The sequence below is a fragment of the Pan paniscus genome, chromosome 3 (assembly GCF_029289425.2).
Source record: "Pan paniscus chromosome 3, NHGRI_mPanPan1-v2.0_pri, whole genome shotgun sequence".
Classification (NCBI taxonomy): domain Eukaryota; kingdom Metazoa; phylum Chordata; class Mammalia; order Primates; family Hominidae; genus Pan; species Pan paniscus.
In genome coordinates this window covers 73341328-73369176 of record NC_073252.2, presented here as the reverse complement: position 1 = coordinate 73369176, position 27849 = coordinate 73341328, and the positions used below count along the sequence as shown (strand labels likewise).

Here is a 27849-nt window from a genome sequence, read left to right as displayed (position 1 = left end):
CAGAATTTTTATTGGTGTGTGATACACGGAAGAAGGGAAGAAAATGAAAGTGCCTTTTCCACTGTTGGGATCAACCTCATGCAAGTGGTAAGGATAGGCCACTTGTTAGGCAGCAAGTAGCCAGGACCAGAGCCATGGCAAAAGACCCAAATACACTTTTGACCAACTCTAAGAGGCTTCATCTTCTGCTAAATCTCATCATCCTCAGCCTCAGAATTCCTTTGGCCCATGGCTGCCAAACCACATTCCTTCAGTGGTCAATTTCCCCTCTATTTCACTCCTCTTATTTTATACAAATGTATCGCAAGTAATGATTTAAGACTTTCACTTTAAAATCCCCAGAGCCTCTGCCTACAGTTTTAGGATTCATGCTGTGGAATGAGCAACTTAAGAAAAAATTATCTGAAGAGGTTGGAGAGAGAGCTTTTCTGTTTCACTATCATCTGTATGTTTGGTCCAGACTCTTTTCTATGGAGGTAAATCTAGACTCTAAACCAGGTAATAGAATAGAAACCCTGCCTTTATTTACTGCTCTCATACTCAAGCTCAGGTGTTAAATAACCTGGGCCCTGTTTCTCTAAAGGTAATTCTTACATAACTCCAGATTTTTATTTTCCCTGTTTTCAACCAAATCTAAAACATTCCTCGACAACATTTTAGCCTAAAGCAATTATAAAACCTGATTTAAAATTTTTGACAATTTTTACCTTGAGAGTTTATAAAAATACAACTGTGCCATCTGAAAGCAGTGATGTGCTTTTGTACTTATGTTTATTTTTCATTTGTTTTCCTATTTTAACATAGAAACCCTAATAGAGTTTTTAAGATGATAAAGAGCATATCTTTTCTTTTTCTTCAATGGGAATGCCTGTAAACATAATGGTGAATCATGATTTAAAATGAATATTTATGCCATTAAAATCACACCTAAAAGTTGATATATTAATGTAAAATACAATGCTACTTTTGTTACTCAATAAAATAGAAGTGGAAAAACATTTGGCAATGAAATGATTAATGAGATGAGTAAATTTTTAATTGAGACATTACAAAGAGCAATCAAAAGATACTTATCCGCCTCCCAATTAGTCTGCAATTTCATGTAATTATAATTCATCTTCATGTGTCAATTGAGTTAAAAATCATGTAAATTGCATTCCTTTCTAAGATGTACTTCATCCTCCTCATTTGATCACTTTAAAAAGTAGCCTATGCCTCATTTTATGAAAGCCTATATAAAAGCATCCAAACCATAAAACAAGGAAATCAAAGGAGGAATTCAATTTTTATGGTTGGCATGGTTCTTTTAAATGACATATTCCTTAGTCCATTTAAACATAATTTAACTTCTGGAAACTTTAGTATGTATCAATCAATAAATTATATAAGATACTTAAAAACTCTAAGCTATTTGATCATACATGCCCAAAAAACAGCATTTTCTAATTATCTATCTCATTGCAGGACCTACTCTTTTACATTACTGGTATTATTTAGCAAATGCCTACTCTGTTAGAGCACCCAAGTTACAATTATAAATAAAACACCACATTTTAAAATTGTAAGGCTGGGCACAGTGGCTCACACCTGTAATCCCAGCACTTTGGGAGGCCAAGGATCACCTGAGGTTAGGAGCTCGAGACCAGCCTGGCCAACATGGTGAAACCTCGTGTCTACTAAAAATCCAAAAATTAGCCGGGTGTGGTGGCAGATGCCTGTAATCCCAGCTACTCATAAGGCTGAGGCAGGAGAATTGCTTGAACCCGGGAGGCAGAGGTTGCAGTGAGCCGAGATCACGCCACTGCACTCCAGCCTGGGCGACAGAGTAAGACTCTGTCTCAAAAAAAAAAAAAAGTAATTTAACTTGAAAACTAACTACAATCATTTCTAAAAACTTAAAAAATTATCAAACAATTCTAGCAGAACTTCAAAATGGACCATGTCAATGGGATGGAAAAAATTAGATTTCTCTTTAAATATACAAATAAACTATATTATACAACTTTATTACAAAATGTCTATCACAAATCTATTTTCAAGAATATGACCACATTTAACTAAAGCTATTAGAATTATCAGTCATGTTGTTTCTAAAAGGAATTCTGTTATATTTACAGGTAAAATGTCAATTGCATCAGTAGATAAGGAAGACGTCTCAGGAAATCCTTTACTTCTGGTTTCTCATGTCAGACCAATGGAACTAGGTATAGTATAATGGATGGGACAGAATGAAACTGATCTAATTTCAAACGGAAAGACTGGTTCCTAATCTGAGAAAATTGACAATTTTTCCTGGAAGAAACACTCAGAATTGATTTATGTTTCCCTTTTTGCCAACCCATACTGAAAAAAATTATTTCTAAAGCAAATGATTTCCTTATGAAATTTAAGTTTCCTAGAAATGTTGGTTCTCTAATTTCCGAACTTTACTCTTTAAATATTATAAGAAATCTGATGGCTAAACTTACTCATAGTAATGAACATGATCACTTTAGTGTTGAGGCAAGGAATTAAGACAAACAGAATTTTACATCTGAAAGTAAACATCAGAGCCACAACCAGGTCAAGGATAATTTGAATCACCCAGTGAATTAAATTCAGTGTAAATCCTTCTTTGCTTCTGTTTTTCTTTTCTTTTCTAGTCTCACTCTGTTGCCCAGGCTGGAGTGCAGTGTCATGATCCCAGCTCACTGTAACCTCTGCCTCTGGGGTTCAAGCAATTCTCCTGCCTCAGCCTCCCGACTAGCTGGGATTACAGGAGCGCACCATCACGCCCAGCTAATTTTGTATATTTAGTAGAGACAGGGTTTCACCATGTTAGCCAGGCTGATCTAGAACTCTCGACCTCTGGTGATCCACCCGCCTCGGCCTCCCAAATTGCTGGGATTACAGGCGTGAGCCACTGCACCCGGCCGCTTCTAATTTCTTATTGAAGCTAGAAGCAAAAACCTTACTTCTAACTTACATAATAGAAAAACTTATTTGTAACCCAAATAAGAAAAAAAATTCTGAAAAAGCATTACAAAGCAAAGACATTAAATATTTGTAACCTAAATAAGAAAAAAAATTCTGAAAAGCATTTCAAAGCAAAGACATTAAATACACCATAAAATATCTCAAACAAATGCTATAAAGTTTTTTTAATGACTTAAAACTCATGAACCTGATAAAAGTTATTAATTGTAATATCATTTGTATGATAGGGGCCAAAACCTAAACTCAATTATTACTGAACCATTAATTGTAATATTTAATTTTAAATTATGGCCAGGCACAGTGACTCACACCTGTAACCCCAGTATTTTGGGAGGCCAAGGTGCGGGATCACTTGAGACCAGGAGTTCAAGACTAGTCTGGGCAACATAGTGAGACCCCATGCCTTAAAAAATTATTAAAAATAGTCCAGGTGCAGTCAGTGGCTCATGCCTGTAGTCCCAGCTACTTGTGAGGCTGAGGCAGGAAGGCTCACTTGAGCCCAGGGGTTCAAGGTTGCAGTGAGCCATGACTGTGCTACACACTCCAGCCTGTGCAACAGAGTCTACGAAAAGAAAAAGAAAGAAACAAAATAAATTATGATTAATCTTCGGTATAATTTGAAGATTTGTTTTTGTTTTTGTTTTTGTTTTTTTGAGACAGAGTATTGCTCTGTTGCCAGGCTAGAGTGCAGTGGTGCAATCTCGGCTCACTGCAATCCTGCCTCCCAGGTTCAAGCGATTCTCCTGCCTCAGCCTCCTGAGTAGCTGGGATTACAGGTGTGCACCACAACACCCAGCTAATTTTTATATTTTCAGTAAATACAGGGTTTCACCACGTTGGCCAGGATGGTCTTGATCTCCTGACCTCGTGATCCTCCTACCTTGGCCACCCAAAGTGCTGGGATTACAGGCGTGAGCCACCGCACCTGGCTGAAGATTATTTTTAATGCAAACAAAATGTTAATGTCATGCATGGTAGCGTGTGCCTGTGGTCCCAGCTACTCTGGAGGCTCACTTGAACCTGGGAGGTTCAGGCTGCAATGAGCAGTGATCTCTCCACTACACTCTAGCTTGGTGAAAGAAAATTACTTTCTTTTTTAAAAAATTTAATTTTATTTTATTTTATCTTATTTTGAGACAGGGTCTCACTCTTTCGCCCAAGCTGGAGTGCAGTGGTGTATTCTCGGCCCATTGCAACCTCCACCTCCCCGACTCAAGCAATCCTCCCACCTCAGCCTCCCAAATACCTGAGACCACAGGCACATGCCACCAAGCCTGGCTAATTTTTGCATTTTTTTTGTAGATACAGGTTTTGCCCTGTTGGGAGGCTGGTCTCCAACTCCTGAGCTCAGGCAATCCACCTGCCTTGGCACCCCAAAGTACTGGGATTACAGGCCTGAGCCACCATGCCCAGCCAAAAATTCCTTTCTTTAATAATATTACATCCAATTTGAAACCCTGTCTCAAAAAAAACACAAAGACCAAACTTAATGTGCTTGTAAGTTTATAATTCAGAAAATGAACCTACTTCTTTTATGAAAATGAAATCTGAGAAAAACACAAGATAATATGGTTGTCAAAATAACCAATATAAAGTCAAGTACTGTCAGTAATGTAAATGAAGTATAAAACTGTTCTAGAGACCTAATACGCACCATGGCATATTAAAGGATTTATAACTAAGTGGAGACATACTGCCTAGGAACAAGGCATTATGAAATTTCTGACACATTTCCCTACCATTAAAAGAAAATACTTCATTTAAAATGGCTTTAGTCTTTCTGTAATTTTCGCAAGGCGTAAGCACTGATTGTTCTGTGTGACTCTTCCAAGCCCTCAGCTCATGAGTAGCCTCAGTTCTCAACCCTGACTACACATTAGATTCACAATCTGGGGATGAGAGATGAGGCAGGTACCAGAGTGGTGGTTTTTAAATGCTTCCCAGTAGACTGATATATAGCCAAAGGAAATCGTAAGATAAAGAAAAAAGAAAGGAGTTAAATTGTTTGTACCTATCCTATTTCAAAACAAATTATCTACAATGAGCCATTTTCTTAAGTAATTACTGTTTTCTATAGTAAATGCTACACATTTATATATTGAACTTCCACTATACACTGACATACACCCTACATACTAAAGGAGTGGTATGGAAGAGAAAAAAAAGGTATACAGGAAAGATGATCAAAATATGACTTAAAAAACACAACTTTATTAAAGCCAGTAACCAGCATAATAATGGACAGATTTAGGTTCTGTATTTTGTTTCCCCACTGTTTAAGAGAAAAGCTAAGCTATGATTTGTTACTCCATCTCCTATGGAGGAAACTGCTTTCTTTAATAATGTTGCATCCAATTATTTACCTTGTCTGATGTATATAATGCATATATCTTTTACCTCTCTACCTAATGCAGGTATCTCTACGTCAGTATTGGAACCCTCTAATAATACAACTTTTATCCCAACTGTAGCAAATGAAGGAGGAAAGCACTGGACTGTGCCAGAAGTCAGGGCTCTAATAGACATCTGGTCTGATAAAAGCATACAACGACAACTAGAGGGAACAGTGAGAAATAAGAGGATATTTCAACAAATTGCAGCCAAGCTTCAGAAATTTGGAATAGACAGAGACTGGAAACAGTGCAGAACAAAATACAAAAACCTAAAACATGAATACAAGATCGTAAGAACAGCTCAAGATCTAGGCATGACTAAGAGTATGAAATTTTTTACTGAGTTGGATGCTATTCTGGGACCCAATAAAACAGAAAAATCACGAGACCAGGAATCCCAAGATGGAGAACATGTCACAGAATGTGCCAACGTAAAAATGGGAGAGGACCAGACAGGTAGGAAGGTGAAGAAAAATAATCTTAACATCATGTTACATCACACAGGTTCAAGGATCCCTTTTCCAAAATGCCTGGGATCAGAAGTGTTTTAGATTTACATACTTTTTCAGATTTTAGAGTATTTGCATATACATAGTGAGGTATCTTAGAAAGGGGAGCCAAGTCCAAATATGAAATTCATATGTGTTTCATACATATAGCTTAAAGCTAATTTTATGCAATATCCTTAATAATTTTGTGCATGAAACAAAGTTTTGACTATACCCATCACATGAGGTCAAGTGTATAATTTTCCACATGTAGCATCATGTTGGTGCTCAAAAAGTTTCAAATTTTGTAGCATTTCAGATTTCATGTTAGGGATGCTCAACCTGTATTGAGAATGTTCAGTACCATAAGAGGAATATTATATATGTAAGTTAAATAGGTTTCATTACATGCTATTTGACAAGCTAGCTGAATTTATTATGAAACAGATTTAGTATACATTTGATCTTCCCCAGAATAGAAACAGTACAGTTATACAAAAAGGAGGAAATAAAACTGGATTCCCAGAATAAAGTTTAAAATAGATCAATTTTAATAAAGCAAATATGCAACCCCAGATGGCAGAAGTTAAAGGAAATTTTCATACTAATTGTGGTAAAATTGAGTAGAATAGAAAAAGGGCATTGAAGAACTTAGAAAAATATAAAATACATGAGACTTTCTTAGAAGTAGTACATTTCTCTGAGACCCATCATAAATGTCTTTAAAGTATATTTAAACCAAAGGATTGAGATACAGTACATACACACTAAGACATGATAGCATGAAATAAACTGAATGAGTTCTAGACCAGGATTCAGGAAATCAAAGTTGTAAGGCTCTGTGGAACCTTGAAGTAACCAAGTGTCTCCTCTAGACCAGGGGTCCCCAACACCTGGACCCTTACTGGTCCATGGCCTGTTACGAACTGGGTTGCACAGCAGGAGGTGAGTGGTGGGCGAGCCAAGCTCCATCTGTATTTACAGACACTCCCCATCATGCACATTATGACCTGAGCTCCGCGACTCCTGTCAGATCAACGGCAACATTAGATTCTCACATTAGATTAGAACACTGGAGCACGAAGACTGTTGTGAACTGTGCAGGCAAGGGATCTAGGTTGTGTGCTCCTTATGAGAATCTAATGCCTGATGATCTGTCATTGTCTCCCATCACTCCCAGATGGGACCATGTAGTTGCAGGAAAACAAGCTCAGGGCTCCCACTGATTCTAGATTATGGTGAGTTGTTTAATTATTTCATTATATATTACAACGTAATAATAATAGAAATAAAGTGCACAATAAATGTAATGCACTTGAATCCTCCCAAAACCATGGCCCCCTCACCCCCTGGTCCATGGAAAAATTGTCTTCCATGAAACCAGTCCCTGGTGCCAAAAGGTTGGAGACCGCTGCTGTAGACCTAACTCCAAAATTGGGGGGTGTGGACAAGATGGTCTTAAAGACCTCTACTAACCACAGTGTCTCCAGATTTTATTATCTGGCTTAAATGATGAGTCCCAATTGTAAGACAGTCTGCGTCTAGGGAAGAGAGGGGAACCACAGACAGTTAAGACTGGAAATGCTGGTGAGAAATCTCAAAATATTTTGCTGGTGGACAAGAAAGAAACTGGTATGCTAGAGAACTATACATCTCCCCCAGTTAGATGACTACAGATAAAGCAGCCCAACAGCAGTGGCATGATATCTTCATACAGTCATTGCTGGAGATGCAGCTAAAGATGATTCCATTAGTTATGTCAGAAGACTTAGTTAGAGACTCAGATACATACCCAATATCTATAGTGACAAAAAGATGCTTAAGGGTAGGGAATCTAACTAATCATATTTAATATTAGGGTCCCTTTAAAAAGGAAAATACTACATTAGAGTTTAAAACACAATTCTGGGCCAGGCGTTGTGGCTCATGCCTCTAATCCCAGCACTTTGGGAAGCCAAGGTGGGTGGATCACTTGAGGCAGGAGTTTGAGACCAGCCTGGCCAACATGGTGAAACCCCATCTCTACTAAAAAATACACAAAAAATTAGCTAGGTGTGGTGGCACATGCCTGTAATCCCAGCTACTCGGGAGGCTGAGGAATGAGAATCCTTGGAACCTGGGAGGCAGAGGTTGCAGTAAGCCAAAATCGTACCACTGAACCACAGCCTGAGCAACAGAGTGAGACTCTGCCTCAAAAACAAATAAATAATCTAAATAAATAAAACACGATCCTGAAGTAAATTTAAAAAGCCAATATATATCCCCTTATGTTCATACATTCATTGCTGGAGATGTAGCTGAAGATGATTTAGTCAGTAATAAGTCAGAAGACATAGGAGATACAGATAAAAAACAAGGTCTTGACACACATAAAATAATATTCTGGTTTTTGTGTGTGTGTGTGTGTGTGTGTGTGACAAGGTATATACATAAAATGCTATTACAAGACACTGCTATGGCCTGAACTGTGTTCCTCCCACCAATATTCATATATTGAAGCCTTAACTCCCAATGTGATGTATTTGGAGACAGGGCCTTTGAATGATAACTAGCTTTAGATGAGGTCATGAGAGTGGTGCCCTCATAATGGGTTTTAGATTTTATATCTATATATTAATAGACGCTACCATACCTAAGAAATTATGTTATAACATTATATGAAGTACTGTTGGATCATAACTCAAAACACATAAATGAAAGGTGGAAATAATTAATGGAAGCAATGTTCCCCATCGCTGTTTTTCTCCAAGTGTAGCAGCATCAGCATTAACTGAGAACTTACTCAAAATGCAAATTCTTGGGCCCCATCCAGAATCAGAAACTCTGGTGTTGGGGCCTAGCAATCTGTTTTAACAAGTCTTCCAGGTTATAATGATGCAAGCAAGTTTGAGAATCATTACCCTCTGGTATAGGGCACTAAGGGTTTGGAGGTGAGATTTTGTGCTTGCTACCTGATAGTTTGCCTCTTCTACACAAACCAAAACTGGGGAGGAGGAGATCACCAAGCCCCCAAGCTGAAGTTTATCTGTTAAAAAGACCTTGTACCTAGTCTATCAGTCCAAAGCTTCATATAACTTCACAAAGTGTAAAGCTCAATGTTAATTTAACAAACTAGTTAATCAAATTTCCTATACTCCTGGCAAACTTATTTCTCTGGTTTATCAGATAGGACAGATTCTTAGGTTTCCATAGGCATCACAGCTATGGCCTTTGTCATTAAGAGTTAAAAATCAAATTATGCCAGGTGCAGTTGGCACATGCCTATAATCCCAGCTTCTTGGGATGCTAAGATTGAAGCATCACTTAAGCCCAGGAGTTTGAATCCAGCCTGGGCAACACAGCAAGAACCCATCTCTAAAAATAAAAAATAAAATTTTAAAAAATAAGAAAATCAGATTACTGCATTGGTTAATAAGGAAAAAAGATTTCCATCTAAAAAGTTAAGAGCTTTAGTATTCAGAAGATTTTAGCTTGTTAGTCCTCTGGAAAACTTACTTAAGTACAACCTCAAGATAATTTTTTACATGTAGAAGAAAAAGATTAAGTCAAAAGTACAAGTTTTTTTTTTGTTTGTTTGGCATGTTTGCATGCCAAATATGAAATATTTGGAATATATTTAGAAAATGTGAAACAGGACAAATGCATAGTCATCCTAGAAATTATATTATTTTAAACTGTCACATGAAAATTCAAAGCAAAGATATAAACCCACAAGGATCTCAGCAGCTAAATACGTAAGAAAAAAACTTAAACAGGCAAGGATTTTAGGTACACCTGCAATATATACCTACTGATTCACAAATTGCCACTCCGCTCTTAGGAAGAATGTAATAGAACGTAGTATTGAGGTATAAAAATATGGATTATTTATCTTCAGGGAAAAAAATTCACATGAAATAGTCTTTCTTTAAAACAACAACAAAGTGATGGGTATTTACATGTAAAAACAGAGGTCACTTCATTTTTATTTTTTATATTTCACTGATGAATTTTTGAAATTGGAGTTGCTATTATTAATAATAGCTCCATATTGTTAACTTTGATATCTGGCCAAAAAACCAGTCCCCCAAAAGTATTCTCTTTCCTATCTTAAATGTATGCTATAAGCCATACGCTTTTCTTTACTTCAAATGAAAATCCAGCTACAGCTGTAGACCCCTTGGATTCTGAGTATCTAGAGTGGTTCCCAATTTGGAACTTCTGAAGATTTTGATCTAGTAGGTTGGAGTCAGTTCAGGCATCCGTATTTTTAGACGGTTCTCAAGCATAGCCAGCACTGGAAACCGTAGCTAGGTTATCATGCTCAGACCAGCAGAGGACTGATTCACACATAAGTTTCAATTTGATTCCATTCAGGGAAGAAAAATTTGCTAATGCCGATAGATTATCACTTAAAAATTAATGACTAATGGAATATGAAGGAAATCAATCACGGAGAAGAATCATAGACTGCTCAGGCTATTCCTATTATGTTAAGTAAAAAGAAGTGGCCCATGAAAATTGAATAAACTAGATCTTTGGATCTAAAACATATTTTATTTTTCTCCCTGGTCTGAAGCATAAGCGAGAGAGGATAAAAGGAATCAAGAAGTTATCAAAGGAGAAAGGACTCTGTCAAAAGAGAAAATTTGTGTTTGACAATCTTATCACCTACCTGTCTCTTCTGAGTAGGAGAAACAAAATTGACTTAATTCCGCTCCAATATCAGCTGCCATTTATATGAGCTGGAATGCCTTATTATCTATGTATTCCCGCAAGCCGCTGCTTTCTGGTATAGGACAGTCACAGTTAAACCTATTTCAGGTCAGAGGGGTGGAGTCAAGCATACTTAAATAAGCATAGAAGTTTCATGGTAGTAAAATATATCCTAGTAGAGGAGGTCACGCTGATCTTCAGCCTAAAAATCACAAGTGAAATACCTCAATGTTCATCTAAGAATAACCCTAGAAATGCCCATTTTTCTTTTGGTTGTAGCAAAACATATTTCCAAAATTCAAAAAGTTCACAATGAGATGGCCAGCAGGGGGCATTAAGGAATCTACTGTTACCATCTCAAAGGGTACGCTAAGAATTATGTTTTCTTCTAATTCATTTATCTCTTCCAAAAGAAAGAAATTGGAAGTAGTTTTCCTTAAACCTGGAATATTTAAACACTTTTGTATATTTTACATGCATTATAATTTGTATAATCTTAGCAGTAAAATTATTACATAAATTAATGCACTTTAGTCATATGAAACACAATACTGAGAACTTTTCATTTTAATCCAATAGTACATCCAGATAGAGAAGAACTGATTACTAAAACTTCAGAAAACCGAAGACTTACAAATGTGAAAAAAGAAAGCTCAGACATAGGTATGCTGCTAATCTTAAATACAGGCAACTTGTTTATTATGAAGTCATGATTTTTCTAATTTGTACTGTTGGTAATATTTTAATAAACTTTTAAGAAGCTGTGGCATAATAAAGAATATATCTAGTTTTGGTCTCCTGTTCCTGGCACAAAGCATCAACAACCTTTGGAACTTCCAGAGACAGAGGCATCTTTGTTATGTTAATGAGGCTACTCTAGGTGGGTTCCCAGATAGCTTCAGGATAGGGGGTAGTCACCGAAAAAGACCGACCATGTGATGAGGGTTGGAGCTTTGTGCCAGTGTGACCTCCATGAAGGAGAGTGGGGCTGGAGGTTGAGTTCCATCTTGTAGCCAATGACTTAATCAATCACATCATAAAAACTCTGGCTTAGAGGAAGATTTGGAAGCTCCGTACAATGCAGTACATGTTTCCTTAGTTCCTTTATAACTTCCCACAGACATCACTGCATTAACCTCTACACTTGACTTGTCTTTACTTTTCTATTCTCAAACCTCAGCAACTTTTCTGAGATGTAATTTACATACAATCAAATTCACCCAACTAAAGCATATAACTGTGGTTTTTAGTATAGCCACAGTTATACAATAATCACCAGTATCCCATTTTAGAACATTTTGATCACCCCACAAAGAAACCCCATATCTGCCAGGCACGGTGGCTAACGCCTGTAATCCCAACACTGTGGGAGGCCAAGGCAGGCAGAACACGAGGTCAAGAGATCAAGACCATCCTGGCCAACATGGTGAAACCCCATCTCTACTAAAAATACAAAAATTAGCTGGGCGTGGTGGCCGCGCACCTGTGGTCTCAGCTACTCGGGAGGCTGAGGCAGGAGAATCACTTGAACCCAGGAGGCGGAGGTTGCAGTGAGCCGTGGTCACGCCACTGCACTCCAGCCTGGGCGACTGAGCAAGACTCTGTCTCACAAAAAAAAAGAAAGAAACCCCATATCCATCAGTAGTTTAACTGCTTGACCACACCTCTGTAACCCCTGACAATCACTAACCAACTTTCTGTTTCTACGGATTTGCCTATTCTGGACATGAGTGGTACCCTCCAATATACATTTTTGTGTCTGGCTTCTTTTGTTTCACGGTTCATCCACGTTGTAGCATATATCAGTATTTCATTCCTTTTTATGGCTGAATAATATTCCAATTTACAGATATACCATATTTTGTTTTCCCACTTATCAATTGACAGACATTTGGGTCACTGCCATTTTCTGGCTCCTATGAATACTGTTGCTATGAACATTCTGGTACAATTTTTTTCCCATTTTGGTAAAATATACATAAAATATTTACCATTATACCCATAAGTACATTCACGTTGTTGTGCAAACATCACCACTCTCCATCTCCAGAGCTTTTTCATCATTCCAAACTGAAACTTCTGTAGCCATTAAACAATAACTCCTCCATCCCAACTCTCCTTAGCCTGTAGTGACCACTATTCTCCTTTCCATCTTTGTGAATTTGACTATTCTAGGTACCTCATATAAGTGGAATCATACAATATTCGTCCATTTGTGCCTGGCTTATTTCACTTATAATATCTTTAGGGCTCCTCCATGTTGTAGCATTTATCAGAATTTCCTTCATTTTAATATTCCATTGTATGGATACGCCATTTTGTTTATTCATCCATCGATGGTCATCTGGGTTGTTTCTGCCTTTCGCCTATTATCAATAACTGCTATGAATGTGGATGTATAAATATCTGCTTGAGTCCCTGCTTTCAATTCTTTTGGGTATATACCCAGAAGCGAAATTGTTGATCATATGGTAATTTGTGTTTAATTTTTTTAGGACCTGCAGTACTGTTTTTCCACAGCAGGTATATGTTTTTATGTGAACATGTTTTCAGTTCTTCTGGGTTTATATGTAGGAGTGGAATTGCTTGGTCATATGGCATATGCTGAAAGTTTCTGAGGAACTACCTGTTTTCCACCATGACTTCACCATTTTACATTTCTATCACCATCTTTTAAAAATCATATCCAACAAGAGCGATTTAAACACATTTTCAAATTTCCATGAGGCACTAGGCATGGTGGTAGGCACCTGTAGTGCCAGCTACTTGGGAGGCTGAGGCAGGAGGATCGCTTGAGCTCAGGAGGTCCACGCCAGCCTCGGCAACATAGTGAGACCCTGTCTCTTAAAAAAAAAAAAAAATTCATAAGGCTGAAAAATTATTCAGAATTAAAACCTAGGAGAATTTAAGATGAGAGGAACTCACTGTTGGAAAGCATTGTGGAGTACACCTTCCCCCTGTCACCCCCTGCTGCACATCATCACCCCAAAATAACACTGGGTCCACTGCAGGGTCTAAATTGGTAAATTTTAAATGTCATTTTGATATATGAAGTCTAACAGAGAAGATCGCTATTGTGTATTACCTAAAATGCTTCCTTATACCTGAGTTGGTAGAGAATACAGTAGAGAAAGAAGGAAAATGTCTATGCCCACTTCTCACTAAAAGAAATTAAGTAAACACTGGGACTTTCCATATTCACAAATATCCAGTGAAGATCACCTATGATGAAAAGCAGCTAAATTATTCTCACTAATAATGAGAACAGTCTGTCTTATAATTTTTAGAATATACTGTTTGAATATGGACACAAAATTTCTTTTGACTCATATTGAAGTTATTATTGTATTCTTGGTACTTTATGCCATCACAGTTGCTTTAAGTGAATGATAATCAAATACAAGATTTATCTATGTTTGAATAATTATAAATCATGTTGATTTGTAGGTAATCCTTTAGAAGATGCTAAAAGTCATTTACAGATTATAACAGTGAGTGACACAGAGGCTGGAAAATACTGGTGTGACAGTGAGGTCAGAGCATTGATATGGTCTGATGAAAAAATTAAGCGAATGCTTGAAGGGGCCACAAGAAACAAGAAAATATTTGAGGAAATTGCCAGAAGATTAATTAATGCAGTTTGGGATAGACAGAGACCGGAAACAATGTCATATGAAATATAAAAATGTAAAATATGAATATAGCATTTTACAAAGAAAAAATGGCAACCCTCCAAGAAAAATGAGATTTTATGAAGAAGTTGACTGCATCCTAAGAAAACCAACTCTCAGAACTGCCAAATGGAGACAAGGTAACTTTGGAATTGACATTAACAAAAAAAATTCTAGACATTCCTCTTTGCATTTTCATTTAGCAAGAGAAAAACTCTTTAAAAATGAAATCCTTACACTATTGTATGCTCAAATGACCCTTAAAAATCATTAAAAATAGGTACCTAATTTAAGCCAAGAGTTTCAACTTTTTTCTAAACCTTGTACCAAAATATTCCTAATTCTTAACTCATTCTTTATTTGTCCACCTGCTTAAGTTTTCTTATTTTAGTATACCTGAATGCTTGAAAACCATTAATGTGTTTCAAATGATGTCACATAATGATTCTTTTCCTGTGTTTTTATTTAAGAATTATTTGAAGGTCACAACAAAAGCCAAGGAACTTTGAGCTTCAAGAGAAAAGCACATGAAGATGGTAAGAGCCAGAGAAATAACAAGTTCTTCCACACAGTGGAAACAACTTGTTGCTTTTTCCTGATAACAGAGATATTTATTCCTGTCCTTGATAAATTAGACTAAATATATTGTTTATGAACTGTATTAGAGCAGAGAATGCTGAGAAATAATTTATTTCATAGCTCATTGAGTGAAAGTTCCTGCAGGAGCTAGAGTTTATATTTTAAAAGAAGAAGAAAGAAAAAAGAGTGAGAGTAACACTGAAAGTAAATGAAAACTTGCCCGGAGTTAGGTAACTGTTTGGTTATCATGGTCCTTTAAATTGTACTTTACAGTGATTGTTGCAATTATTGTTATCAGATGTAAAAAGAAAAAAAATCCACAGTTCTTCAAAGGTAGTCAATAATCAATATAACATTTTAATAAGTCTGAAAGTCAAACTCAGAAGCCAACCTAATAATGGGAGCTGTAATTCCAAAATGACCCATCACAGACATCAGAAAAGATAATATAATGCAATATAGCATGTAGAAGAAAGAAAATGCACATAAGACTAATAAGAAAACCTGAGTTCCAGTCTCTCTTTGACCCTAATTCCTCAACACAGAGCAAATCACTGCATCTCTCTGGATCTCTAAAATAATCCAGCTTTAATGCCTTATAGATTTATAATTTATGAGATTGTTTTTTAGTTAACACAAAAAATTGAAGAGTAAAACAAAATTTTACAAAGTAGACACACCAAATCCACCATTCAGGACATAAAACTTACTAGCACCCTAAAAGCCTCCCAGTCATTAATCATCCTTCCGCCCCCATAAACATTATCACTATTCTCACTTCTATCACCATAGATAGTTTGGGATTCATACTATATGTACTTTTCTTTCATTCAACATTGTTTATGAGATTCACCCATGACTTTACTCACAACAGTAGTCTGTTATTTTTTATTGCTGTAGAATAGTCCATTGTAAAAATATACATCCCAGCCAGGTGCAGTGGCTCAGGTCTATAATTCCAGCACTGCCTTGGAGGCCAAGGCAGGAGGATCACTTGAACTCAGGAGTTCAAGACCAGTCTGGGCAACATAGTGAAACACCTCATCTCAATATTTAATTAATAAATAAACGTATATCCCATTACTTTTTCAAATCTATTTCACTGTTGGACATTTCAGCTGTTTCCAGATTGGGGCTTTTTTGAAAAATTGCATGTCTCTTAATGGACATATGTATGCATTTCTGTTGAATACATACCCAGAAGTGGAAGGCAGGGTCATAGGGCATGCATATATCCAAGCACTGTTCTAAGCACTTTACATATATTAACATATTTAGTCCCAATCACAATCCTATAAGGTAGGTGCTATTATTATACCCAATGTACAGATGAGGAAACTGAGGCATAGAGAAGTCTACGCTCCTGAACCAATAAGGTCTCTGCGAGGGCAGGGACCACATCTGCCCTGTATGGTAAAGTATTCCCAGTGTCTACCACAGTGCCTTAGTAATATACTTAGATGTACATTATTCCTATTTGTTGAGCTTCTGCTCAACAAATACATTTTGAATAAAGTATTAGCAAATAGCAAGAATTCCTCTTCCCCTTATAACCTTTTATCTCAAGTGAACTGAAAAGTGTATTTTTCTATGTCTGGATATAAATGCAAGTCAGATAAAACTCTTGTGCGGTTAACCCTTAACAGTTTCTCCTTTCAGGTTAAACTGCTAAGGATTAACCGCACAAGAGTATCATTCTGAACCCACTGAATTTGAACATTAGACCTTACAATATATAAGTCTAGGCCAACAGATGAGGAAACAGACTCAGAAGTTAGAAGACTTGCCCAAGATTAAACTGATGTTACTGGAAAACCTGGGGCTAGATTTCAGTTTGTATGTTAAGGAGCTCTTCCCAATATTGACCAGAATGACCAAGCAGTGGTACTTGGAGACTTTTGAGGGCAGGTAAATTCTGCTTCAGACTAATGCAAAAAGCTAAGTTCTAAAAAAAAAAGTTATAAATGGAAGGATTGAAAACACTTATTTTAAAGCAAGAATCACTGAATTATAAAATAACTAAAATCAAAGACTGGAACAATTTGCAAGGACACTTAAAATAAGTCACTCCCTCAAACCAAAATTTACTTGACTCAGATAAAGGTTATAGATTAAGGGAGTAAAAAGTTAAACACTATAGGAATGTTACATATTTGATAATTTTCAGTCAAATATGAAAATCAAAATTAAGTAAGATATTCCCTGCCTTAATTTGGCAGCCCAAAGTAAGTTCTCTGACAATCAAATCCTGTGTTCTCCACAAAACTAAATGAAGATTAACTGGGAACTAGATCCATATAAGTCTGACTGAGTGCATCTCTCATTCTCACAAGTGCCTTTCCAGTGGTAATGTTCTGTACTCTGTTTGCAGAACCAGTGTCTAAATCTCTTAAGAAAAGTGCTCCTGAGATCATTACAAATCAGTTTCCTCAAAGCATAATAACAGAACCAAAAGATTCTACAGAATGTTTCTGCAGACAGAAAACCCAACTTCATCAGGTAAATCTTATAAATTTTTAGAAGTATGAAAATGTTTGTCATTGTAAGGTTCAATTCCTAACCAGGAGAAGTGATAATTCACTGAATGGAAGGGCATGGTTATCTCCTAACTAATCAAGGAAAGGCTAATTAGCTGATTCATGGCATAAATCTACAGACATTTACTAATTCCTTTTATGGAATCTTCAAATATGTCCAGGCCATTCTAGTCTCCATAAAATGTGACTGTGTTTTAAAGATGAAAATGTTTATTCTAAGAAGGGGTGTCTGGTTTGTTCAGAACTCTGCAAACTACTGAAATGATGTTTTCAGGACCAAAACAGCATTTGGTGATTATATAAATCAGGCATGAACATACCCACACACATGCATGCACAGTTTACAGCTAAGAGGACATGTGAAAATTCCCCTACAGAAAGCAGAGCTACGGAATAAATCTGAAGATAGCCAGAACTACTAAAAACAGGGAGTACATCTGGATGAACCCATCTGGGTTAAATATCCAGTGCATGACTGGCTTAACTAATTGATACTCTATTTATTTTTGTATGAAATGGCTAATATACCTTCCAGGTATTCTGTTAACCCCAGGACTAAATGTTTCAGATTAGATTATACCCAAGACAAAAAACTGGACCAAATACAAAGCAAAAGTGATAGAAATCTCACCTTCTAGATTCCATCTTCTTAAAGATAAGGTTGGCCAGGCATGGTGGCTCACGCCTGTAATCTCAGCACTTTGGGAGACCGAAGAGGGTGGATCACTTGAGGCCAGGAGTTCAAGACCAGCCTGGTCAACATGGTGAAACCCCGTCTCTGCTAAAAATACAAAAATTACCTGAGTGTGGTGGCGGGCGCCTGTAATCCCAGCTACTAGGGAGACAGGTACGAGAATCACTTGAACTTGGGAAACGGAGGTTGCAATGAGCCCAGATCATACCACTGCACTCCAGCCTAGGTGACAGAGTGAGACCCTGTCTCAAAAAAAAAAAAAAAAAAAAAAACGGGGAGGCCAAGGCGGGCAGATCACGAGGTCAGGAGATCGAGACCATCCTGGCTAACATGGTGAAACCCTGTTTCTACTAAAAATACAAAAAATTAGCCGGGCGTGGTGGGGGGCGCCTGTAGTCCCAGCTACTCGGGAGGCTGAGGCAGGAGAATGGCGTGAACCCGGGAGGCGGAGCTTGCAGTGAGCCGAGACTGTGCCACTGAACTCCACCCCAGCCTGGGAGACAGCGAGACTCTGTCTCAAAAAAAAAAAATCAAGAAGATAATATATAAGAAATAAATTCCTTCATCAAAAAGGAAAAAAACACAATCAAACCTTTTTGCAGTTGTTTTAAAACTAACCAGTGAGTGAATGAGGGTGAGAAAGTGAAAACAGAGCTTTCTGCAACAGACCACCACTTCTCAGAGTACGATATATATATACACACATATATATACACACACACATATATACACATATACACACACATATATATACACATATATACACACACACATATATATACACATATATACACACACATATATACACACATATATACACACACATATATATACACACACACACACACACATATATATATATATATCTATAAAACTAAACTAAAAGAAAAAGTTCTTAGTTTTATTCTGGCCCTTATCTATCAGTTTCGAGCAGCAGATACTTGTATTTCCAAGACATAAGGGAGTGTCATTGTTCTTCCAAGCATAATCAGTCCTCCCAAAGGATGAGCACTTTAGCTCATGTAAAATTTTGAATTGATTATGGGTGAGAACCAGCCCTCTTTGTGCACCTTAATGATTCTATGCCTACACAAGAGAAATGTTAAATTGTTTTTCAGTAATACATTTGTTCCTCAAAACCACATAATCACATCATTATTGCCCTTATCTGGTATTATTTAATCTTACAATTCTTTCACAGAAAAGCAACTATAGAAAACAGATATATGTAACCAGGAATCAAATGGTATTCATCTAAAAAAAAAAAAAAGAAAAAAAAAACCTATAACCATGAATACCAAGTATTTTCCTAAACTGGGTACTAAAACTCCAACCAGTGCTAACATGTAAGTTAAAAAAAAAAAAAAAAAGCCTCTTTTTCTTCAGGCACACATTTAAAGGGAAGGAGAAAGGGGGATGAAAATTTCTTGAATAACTTTGGCAAAAAAAGTAAATATAGTGAAGTACAGTTCATACGTATTTTCTACAGACCACCAGGCAACCCTAAAGACCTCTAGATTCTCCCTTACCCCCATGACAGAGTATCCAAAATAACAACTGTTTTTTTTTTTTTTTTTTGAGACGGAGTCTCGCTCTGTCGCCCAGGCTGGAGTGCAGTGGCGTCATCTCTGCTCTCTGGAACCTAAGCCTCCCGGGTTCAAGCGATTCTCCTGCCTCAGCCTCCGGAGTAGCTAGGACTACAGGAGCGCATCACCACGCCCAGCTAATTGTATTTTTAGCAGAGATGGGGTTTCACCATGTTGGCCAGGATGGTCTCGATCTCTTAACCTCGTGATCCGCCCGCCTCGGCCTCCCAAAATGCTGGGATTACAGGCGTGAGCCACCGCGCCTGGCCATAGTTTCTAAGAATGTTACAAACTAATGTTGCTCACAACTACCACATAATCAAGAGTTTACTTTCTCCTTGGATTATGTAACTAATTTTCTCAATAATTTTTTTTTTAAAAAACAAGAAATCTATTATGGTCAACCCACAATTATCCAAGATTGGAGCTACGCAAGTTAAAAATATTCTTTTTGATGCTTCCCACATTCTCAGCTCTTTAGTAAACAAGGAACATACAAAATGTGAAACTGAAATTCAAGTATCTGGGACAATGAAAACAGCAAAAAGTACTTCTAATTTAAGTTTGGTGGAGGAAAAGCTAATCTTTTGGAATGCGTTTATACGTGTTGCACCCATTTTGCTGTTACGTGTTATTGCCAAGTTCCTTAACTGTAGTGTAAGTTGTTACTACTGTATTGCCTTATGGAAACTGTAATACTTTCAGTAAGAATATCAAACCCAGGTTTGTTTTTCTTATCCTAGTGTAATAATTTATATCAACTTCCAGTTAAGTCAGGTAGTAAGAAAAGGAAAGATCACCGAAGCAAAGTAATTTTTTTTTTTAACTCGAAAGGATCTCCCAATTTTTCAAAATCAAGTGTATGGATCTTGGCATAGAGACACTACTCCCCTGTCCCCCTTTTGAAGAAGGGAGTTAATTTTTGTCATGTTATTACCAACGTTTTCATTCATTAGGCAAGACGTCTACCAATGAATCTTTTCCAGATGCACTGTTCCCTATGGTTGGCTTATTTCCATTTAATTTATGTGAGATCTACTACCAGTAGTCATTCTCAACATCAACTAGTCATCTTTCCCTGGGTCTGAAGTCTAGCATCCTCAAGTTCCCATAGCGATAACTACTTTCAAACCCATAATCTGCTCAATAGCTCTGCCCTTGCAAACAAAAGCTTGTGGTGGTTGGAGGCCCCGCGCGAAAACCTTTAGGTGTTGAAGGACCTGGACTGGCCGCCACGCCACACTAGCCTATTACAGGAGCAGCCACAGGCTCCGGGAGACTAGAACCCGCATGCAGTCGGGGAGGAGCCCTGACCCAGCTAGACCAAGCAAACCGGCGGTTTACAAGCTGGCCAGCCTCTGGATGGGTGCACAGACCGGGGGGCGGGGAGGGAGAGAGCCCCTAAAAGGCATAAGTGGCTGGGAGGGTGGGCAGGACAGGCTAAAGTTCATGGAAGCGAGGTGCCCCTCGTGCACGCCTAGGCAACCCGGTCGACGCCACAGGCAGGTACTGGCTTAGGTCGGAGAGGTCGGTCCTCCCGGGCCCTCGGGCGCTCATGAGAACGCCGACTGCGGGAAGCGGCTCCGAGAGATGGAGACGCACGCCCCCGCCACCCCCACCCTGTTGCTCACCGGTGCTGCAGCCCCACGAGTCCCAGAGTGATCACATGCGGTACATCCAGCTGCGTGGGCCACTCTCCTGAGGCGATGCACCCGAACACGCCACATTCCTCTCGGATCCCCAACTCCTCCAGCTCCATGTCGCCGCCGAAAGCACGTGGAAGGACCTGCCGCTGCGGCCAAGGTGTAAGCACCAACCAGCTGCCAGCTCGGCCCGTCGAGCTCAGAAGCTCGCGCTCGCGACAGGCGCTTCCTTCCCGAGGGTGGCCCCAGCTACTGCGGCGGCGCGCGCTGTCCCTAGGTGGCGTGGCCAGCTCAGCCCTGCTCCTCCCCCTCCGAGTCCACCAACGAGCGAGGGCGGAGGGGCGGTCCCGCGGCTGAGGGGCGGGGTCACGGATGCTGTAGGGTGGAGCTAGCCTTCCCCTAAGAGCTGCCTGGAAAGCTGTATTTGCTGCACGTGGAAATCTCCGTTATTTTCCAGCACCCAACACTAGCGTAATGGGAGTAACGGACTTAACCTCATTTCTCTTTCAGAGCATTTAGCCTTCATATGCCCTTCCCTGCATGCTTCCCCCAGGCCGTCAAGACTTGGTACGCTCCAACTTCTGAGCCGCTCCCGCAGCCGAGAAGGGGCCGGGGTATGCGAGCTTCCGCAGAGTGGGGAGGGGCCGCCAGTGCGCGCCACTTTTCGCCTGTCCGGGCACTGCGCCAGCGCGGGGAGGCCCAGAGGCGAGGTCGCGTCTCTGCGCCTGCGCGGCGGGAAGCCAGCGGGGCGTTGTTTCGTCCGATATCCAAGTTTCAGTCTCCGCCCATACCCCTCCGGGTTAGGCGGCTGTAGCGGAGCTCGAAAAGAGTGGCGCAGGGTCGCGCGGCCCCGCCTCCTTCCCCGCCCAGCGAAGCTCTCTGACCACCCCTCTTTTCTAGAGTTCTGCCTCGCTTCCCGGCGCGGTCGCAGCCCTCAGCCCACTCAGGATAATGGCGACAGCTGAGGGTGAGTAACAGGGATCCGGGCCCTTCACGGTCTCCCTGACCCCCAGGCCGTGAGCTCGCGGCCACGTGCGAGCCGCGAAACTCTGTCCCGCCTCCCTGCAGCAGCGCCTCTAGGCAGCCGCGCGGGCGCACACGTGGCCCAGGCGCTCCCGGGCCTCCCCGAACTTTACTGCCTCGGGGATGGGGAGAAGGAGCAAAGTAGAGGAGAACGAGAAATGGCCAAGGGGTGGAAAGGTGCCTGGAAGTATTATTTATAATCAATAGCTATTGCAAAATACAAGCAAATCAGTCTTGATTCGTCAAAACCTGAGTCTTGCTTTGCCCGTTAGGTTAATGACCTTTCTAAGAAGGTTAATAATTGAAACTTTTGAAAGACCTGTCTAGAGGCCGGGCCTGGTGGCTCACGCCTGTAATCCCAGCACTTTGGGAGGCCAAGGCGGGCGGATCACCTGAGGTCAGTAGTACGAGACCAGCCTGGCCAACATGGCGAAACCCCGTCTCTTACTAAAAATACAAAAAATTAGCTGGACGTGGTGGCGCGCGCCTGTAATCCCAGCTACTCAGGAGGCTGAGGTAGGAGAATCGCTTGAACTCGGAGGCGGAGGTTGCAGTGAGCCGAGATCGCGCCACTGCACTCCAGCCTGGGCGACAAAGCGAGACTCCGTCTCAAAAAAGAAAAAGAAAAACCTGTCTAGGGGGCGTGTGTGTGTGTAAGTAGTCTTTGATGCCATGGTGTGTGTGTGTGTGTGCACGCGCGCGTGAGGTAGTCTTTGATGCCACGATAGCTTGGGGGGAGTGTACGTGCGTGTGCGTGTTTAGTCTTTGATGTCATGGGTGTGTATGTGTGCGCGCGCGCGTGTTGAAGTAGTCTGATTCCATGATGGCTGGGGAGGGGGGGTGTTTTTAGGTAGTCTTTGATGCCATGATGGTGTGTGTGTGTGTGTGTGTATGTGTGTTCGTTCCAGTAGTCTTTGATGCCACGATGGCTTTGAAGAACTCCAAAACCTTTAGGCAAAAAAGTTGCACTATCAGGAAAGATTGTTCTTGCTCTTTATGCTGGAAAAAAACAAACGTTGGTTTTTCCCACACACTCAGTTGCTATATGTATAGTGAGGCAAATTGCTTTTGTGGCTGCTGGGTACATTCTTTTCCACATAGAAAGTAACTGAATTTAGATTTTAAAAAGCTGTAGACTCAGGCCGGGCGCTGTGGCTCACGCCTGTAATCCCCAGCACTTTGGGAGTCCCAGGCGGGCGGATCACGAGGTCAGGAGATCGAGATCATCCTGGCCAACATGGTGAAACCCCGGCTCTACTAAAAATGCAAAAATTTGCTGGACGTGGTGGCGTATGCCTGTAATCCTAGCTACTCGGGAACCTGAGGCAGGAGAATCACTTGAACCGGGGAGTCAGAGGCTGCAGTGAGCCGGGATCGCGCCACTGCACTCCAGCCTGGCGACAGAGAGAGACTCTGTCTCAAAAAAAAAAAAAAAAAAGCTGTAGACTCAGCAAAAAAGATTCAGATGATATTGAGTATCAACTCCCTAGAATCAAGGCAAGGATCAGAATTTTTCTTGCAATCATGGTACCTGTACCTCTAAAATGGCAAATCTCTAAAATCTTTGCTCTTCCACTTCTTTCCATTTGTGTACCGTTGGCAGGTTGATTTTTCTTAAATGTCACTTTTATGGTCTCTAAAAGGCAAAAGTGGCCACAAAGGCAAAAATGGCATCTCTAGAGATGTTAAATCCAGTCTGTCCAGTCTGAAATCCCTTTTCATTCAAATCCTGAATACTGCTATCCTTTCTACCTCTTCAGCCCTTTGATTTTTCTCTCCTGTGAATCCTTAGCTATGTTCCAGTCAAGTTAATTCACCAAAGTTTGTTTTTCATTATATACATTTTATTTATATTATTTTTCCCAGAACATTGTTGGCTAATGGAAATATAATGTAAATTTGTCTTCTATAAGCCACATTTTAAAAACTAAAATAATAAAAAAACTGGTGCAATGTGTTTTTATATATATATATATAAAAGGGTTTTTTTTTTTGTTTTTTGTTTGTTTTGCTTTGTTTTTGAAATGGAGTCTCGCTCTGTGTGGCCCAGGCTGGAGTGCAGTGGCAAGATCTCAGCTCACTGCACCCTCCACTTTCCAGGTTCAAGTGATTCTCCTGCCTCAGCCCCCCAAGTAGCTGGGATTACAGGCACGCTCCACCACACCCGGCTAATTTTTTTTTGTATTTTTTAGTAGAGTCAGGGTTTTGCCATGTTGGCCAAGCTGGTCTCAAACTCCTGACCTCAAGTGATCTGCCTGTCTCAGCCTCCCAAAGTGCTGGGATTACAGGCGTGAGCCCATTTTAATATATTTTATTTAACCCTATATACACAAAATACATTTCAACATGGAGTCAAGATGAAAAATTCTTTAGATATTTTACAATTTTTTATATCGAATGCAGTATATATTTTAACAAATGACATTTCAACTTGTAATAGCCACATTTCTAGTGGCTGCCTTACTGGACAGCAGAGTCCTAGAATTTTCTTATCCTTTGTGTAAATTCTGTGCTTTCCCAGACTCTTAAATTTCAATTCCATGAATCATTTTCAGTCCTCATCAATCTTTCCAGAATTCATCTACAAATTTATAGCAACCATTTTGGCACTTGCAGGGTATGTCACGTATGGTTGTTTCTTATGTTGTTTCTACCCATTAATTGAAATTCCTTCCCTCTTTAATGACTAAGTAATACAGATTCAACTAAATTAAGGGGAGGGGCGTTAGATACAAACTTTGCCCGGGCTTACTGCATATTAATATATATAAATGTTAATTTCTTTATCTGATCTGGGCACTGTTTTTTTTGTTTTTGTTTTTGTTTTTTCTTGAGACGGAGTCTCCCTCTCTTGCCCAGGCTGGAGTGCAGTGGCACCATCTCAGCTCACTGCAACCTCCGCCTTTCAGGTTCAAGCGATTTTCCTGCCTCAGCCTCCCGAGTAGCAAGGATTACAGGCGTGCACCAACACATCCGGCTAATTTTTGTAATTTTAGTAGAGACAGGATTTTACCATGTTGGTCAGCCTGGTCTTGAACTCCTAACCTCAAGTGATCCGCCCGCCTCAGCCTCCCAAAGTGCTGGGATTACAGGCATGAGCCACTGTTCCCGGCCCACTGTTCTTTACCCTTCCCTCTCTTTTATCCTCCATGATGAATTCTCAAAGCTACTATCTTAAATATCTTGCATCTTTGCCCACTACTCTTTCCTTAGACCAAGACATTTCTTTTTCTTTTCCTTTTTTTTATTGAGACAGGGTCTCACTCTATCACCCAGGCTTGAGTGAAATAGTGCAAATCTTGGCCCACTGCGGCCTCGACCTCCCCAAGTAGCTGAGACTACAGGCATGCACCACCATGCTGGGCTAATTTTTGTTTTTTTGGTAGAGATGGGATTTTGCCCTGTTGCCCAGGCTGGTCTTGAACTCCTGAGCTAAAGCAATCTGCCCTCCTTGGCTTCCTAAAGTGCTGAGATTACAGATGTGAGCCACTGCACCTGGCCAGACGTTTCTTGTTCAAGTTACTGCAACAGCATCCTAACTGGTCTTCCAAGCTCTAGTTTCTGTTCACTCACCCCTTCCTCCCTTCATTGTCCATACAGAAGCCGTAATGATCTTTCCAAATAGCGTTTTGCTTTAGCACTTGAAAGCCTTATAGCTCTTCTTGGGTAAAAGTCTAAACTCAATCAGCATGGCTTGTGAAACAAGAAGGATGTGTAGCAAAATGGAAGGGAAGTTTTCCAGGCCTAGGAAAGAAGAGATTGTCAGAAGCTAGGGGAAGATTGTATAAGAATTAAAGATGTTGGAGTTCTAGATAGGAAATAGACAAATAAGAGTTTGGAGCAGTAAGCCAGGGCTGTATCTTAAAGGGACTTTTTTTTTTTTTTTTTTTTTTAATATAGGAATATACTTATGAACATGAATATACATGTTCATAGGCTGGAGTCTTTTTTTTTTATTTTATTTTATTTTATTTTTTTATTATACTTTAAGTTTTAGGGTACATGTGCACATTGTGCAGGTTAGTTACATATGTATACATGTGCCATGCTGGTGCGCTGCACCCACTAACTCCTCATCTAGCATTAGGTATATCTCCCAATGCTATCCCTCCCCCCTCCCCCCTCCCCACCACAGTCCCCAGAGTATGATATTCCCCTTCCTGTGTCCATGTGATCTCATTGTTCAATTCCCACCTATGAGTGAGAATATGCGGTGTTTGGTTTTTTGTTCTTGCGATAGTTTACTGAGAATGATGGTTTCCAATTTCATCCATGTCCCTACAAAGGATATGAACTCATCATTTTTTATGGCTGCATAGTATTCCATGGTGTATATGTGCCACATTTTCTTAATCCAGTCTATCATTGTTGGACATTTGGGTTGGTTCCAAGTCTTTGCTATTGTGAATAATGCCGCAATAAACATACGTGTGCATGTGTCTTTATAGCAGCATGATTTATAGTCATTTGGGTATATACCCAGTAAAGGGATGGCTGGGTCAAATGGTATTTCTAGTTCTAGATCCCTGAGGAATCGCCACACTGACTTCCACAATGGTTGAACTAGTTTACAGTCCCACCAACAGTGTAAAAGTGTTCCTATTTCTCCACATCCCCTCCAGCACCTGTTGTTTCCTGACTTTTTAATGATTGCCATTCTAACTGGGGTGAGATGATATCTCATAGTGGTTTTGATTTGCATTTCTCTGATGGCCAGTGATGATGAGCATTTTTTCATGTGTTTTTTGGCTGCATAAATGTCTTCTTTTGAGAAGTGCCTGTTCATGTCCTTCGCCCACTTTTTGATGGGGTTGTTTGTTTTTTTCTTGTAAATTTGTTTGAGTTCACTGTAGATTCTGGATATTAGCCCTTTGTCAGATGAGTAGGTTGCGAAAATTTTCTCCCATGTTGTAGGTTGCCTATTCACTCTGATGGTAGTTTCTTTTGCTGTGCAGAAGCTCTTTAGTTTAATTAGATCCCATTTGTCAATTTTGTCTTTTGTTGCCATTGCTTTTGGTGTTTTGGACATGAAGTCCTTGCCCACGCCTATGTCCTGAATGGTAATGCCTAGGTTTTCTTCTAGGGTTTTTATGGTTTTAGGTCTAACGTTTAAATCTTTAATCCATCTTGAATTGATTTTTGTATAAGGTGTAAGGAAGGGATCCAGTTTCAGCTTTCTACATATGGCTAGCCAGTTTTCCCAGCACCATTTATTAAATAGGGAATCCTTTCCCCATTGCTTGTTTTTCTCAGGTTTGTCAAAGATCAGATAGTTGTAGGTAAGCGGCGTTATTTCTGAGGGCTCTGTTCTGTTCCATTGATCTATATTTCTGTTTTGGTACCAGTACCATGCTGTTTTGGTTACTGTAGCCTTGTAGTATAGTTTGAAGTCAGGTAGTGTGATGCCTCCAGCTTTGTTCTTTTGGCTTAGGATTGACTTGGCGATGCGGGCTCTCTTTTGGTTCCATATGAACTTTGAAGTAGTTTTTTCCAATTCTGTGAAGAAAGTCATTGGTAGCTTGATGGGGATGGTATTGAATCTGTAAATTACCTTGGGCAGTATG

At 39.7% G+C, this 27849-nt stretch overlaps 3 protein-coding genes across 5 annotated transcripts in view; 2 read left to right on the top strand and 1 right to left on the bottom strand.

Annotated features, from left to right (window-relative positions):
• The window catches only part of PPAT (phosphoribosyl pyrophosphate amidotransferase), a 42435-nt gene extending 20860 nt beyond the window's left edge, over nt 1–21575 (bottom strand). The window contains exon 1 of the mRNA XM_003806486.7: nt 21251–21575. Within this exon, the coding sequence (XP_003806534.1) occupies nt 21251–21378 (128 nt within the window). The 5' untranslated portion in view covers nt 21379–21575. The remainder of the gene's footprint in view (nt 1–21250) is intronic.
• Nucleotides 1–27849, top strand: part of LOC100993147 (phosphoribosylaminoimidazole carboxylase and phosphoribosylaminoimidazolesuccinocarboxamide synthase) — a 56239-nt gene that overhangs the window by 5574 nt on the left and 22816 nt on the right. Inside the window, exons 2-4 of one of the 3 annotated variants that reach the window (XM_055111527.2) lie at nt 14694–14759; nt 17174–17301; nt 22163–22229. In XM_055111527.2, coding sequence (XP_054967502.1) covers nt 14694–14759; nt 17174–17301; nt 22163–22229 — 261 coding nt within the window. Of the gene's footprint in view, nt 1–14693; nt 14760–17173; nt 17302–21697; nt 21830–21858; nt 21877–22162; nt 22230–27849 lie in introns of those variants that run through there. The other 2 variants (XM_003806487.4, XM_057302099.1) reach the window with 2 other exon arrangements.
• On the top strand, nt 4–12416 carry LOC134730275 (uncharacterized). Its single transcript, XM_063603815.1, has 4 exons — nt 4–87; nt 2118–2204; nt 5391–5825; nt 11132–12416. Exons 2-4 carry the CDS (start codon nt 2123–2125, stop codon nt 11263–11265), a joined length of 651 nt encoding a protein of 216 aa, XP_063459885.1. The 5' UTR covers nt 4–87; nt 2118–2122; the 3' UTR covers nt 11266–12416.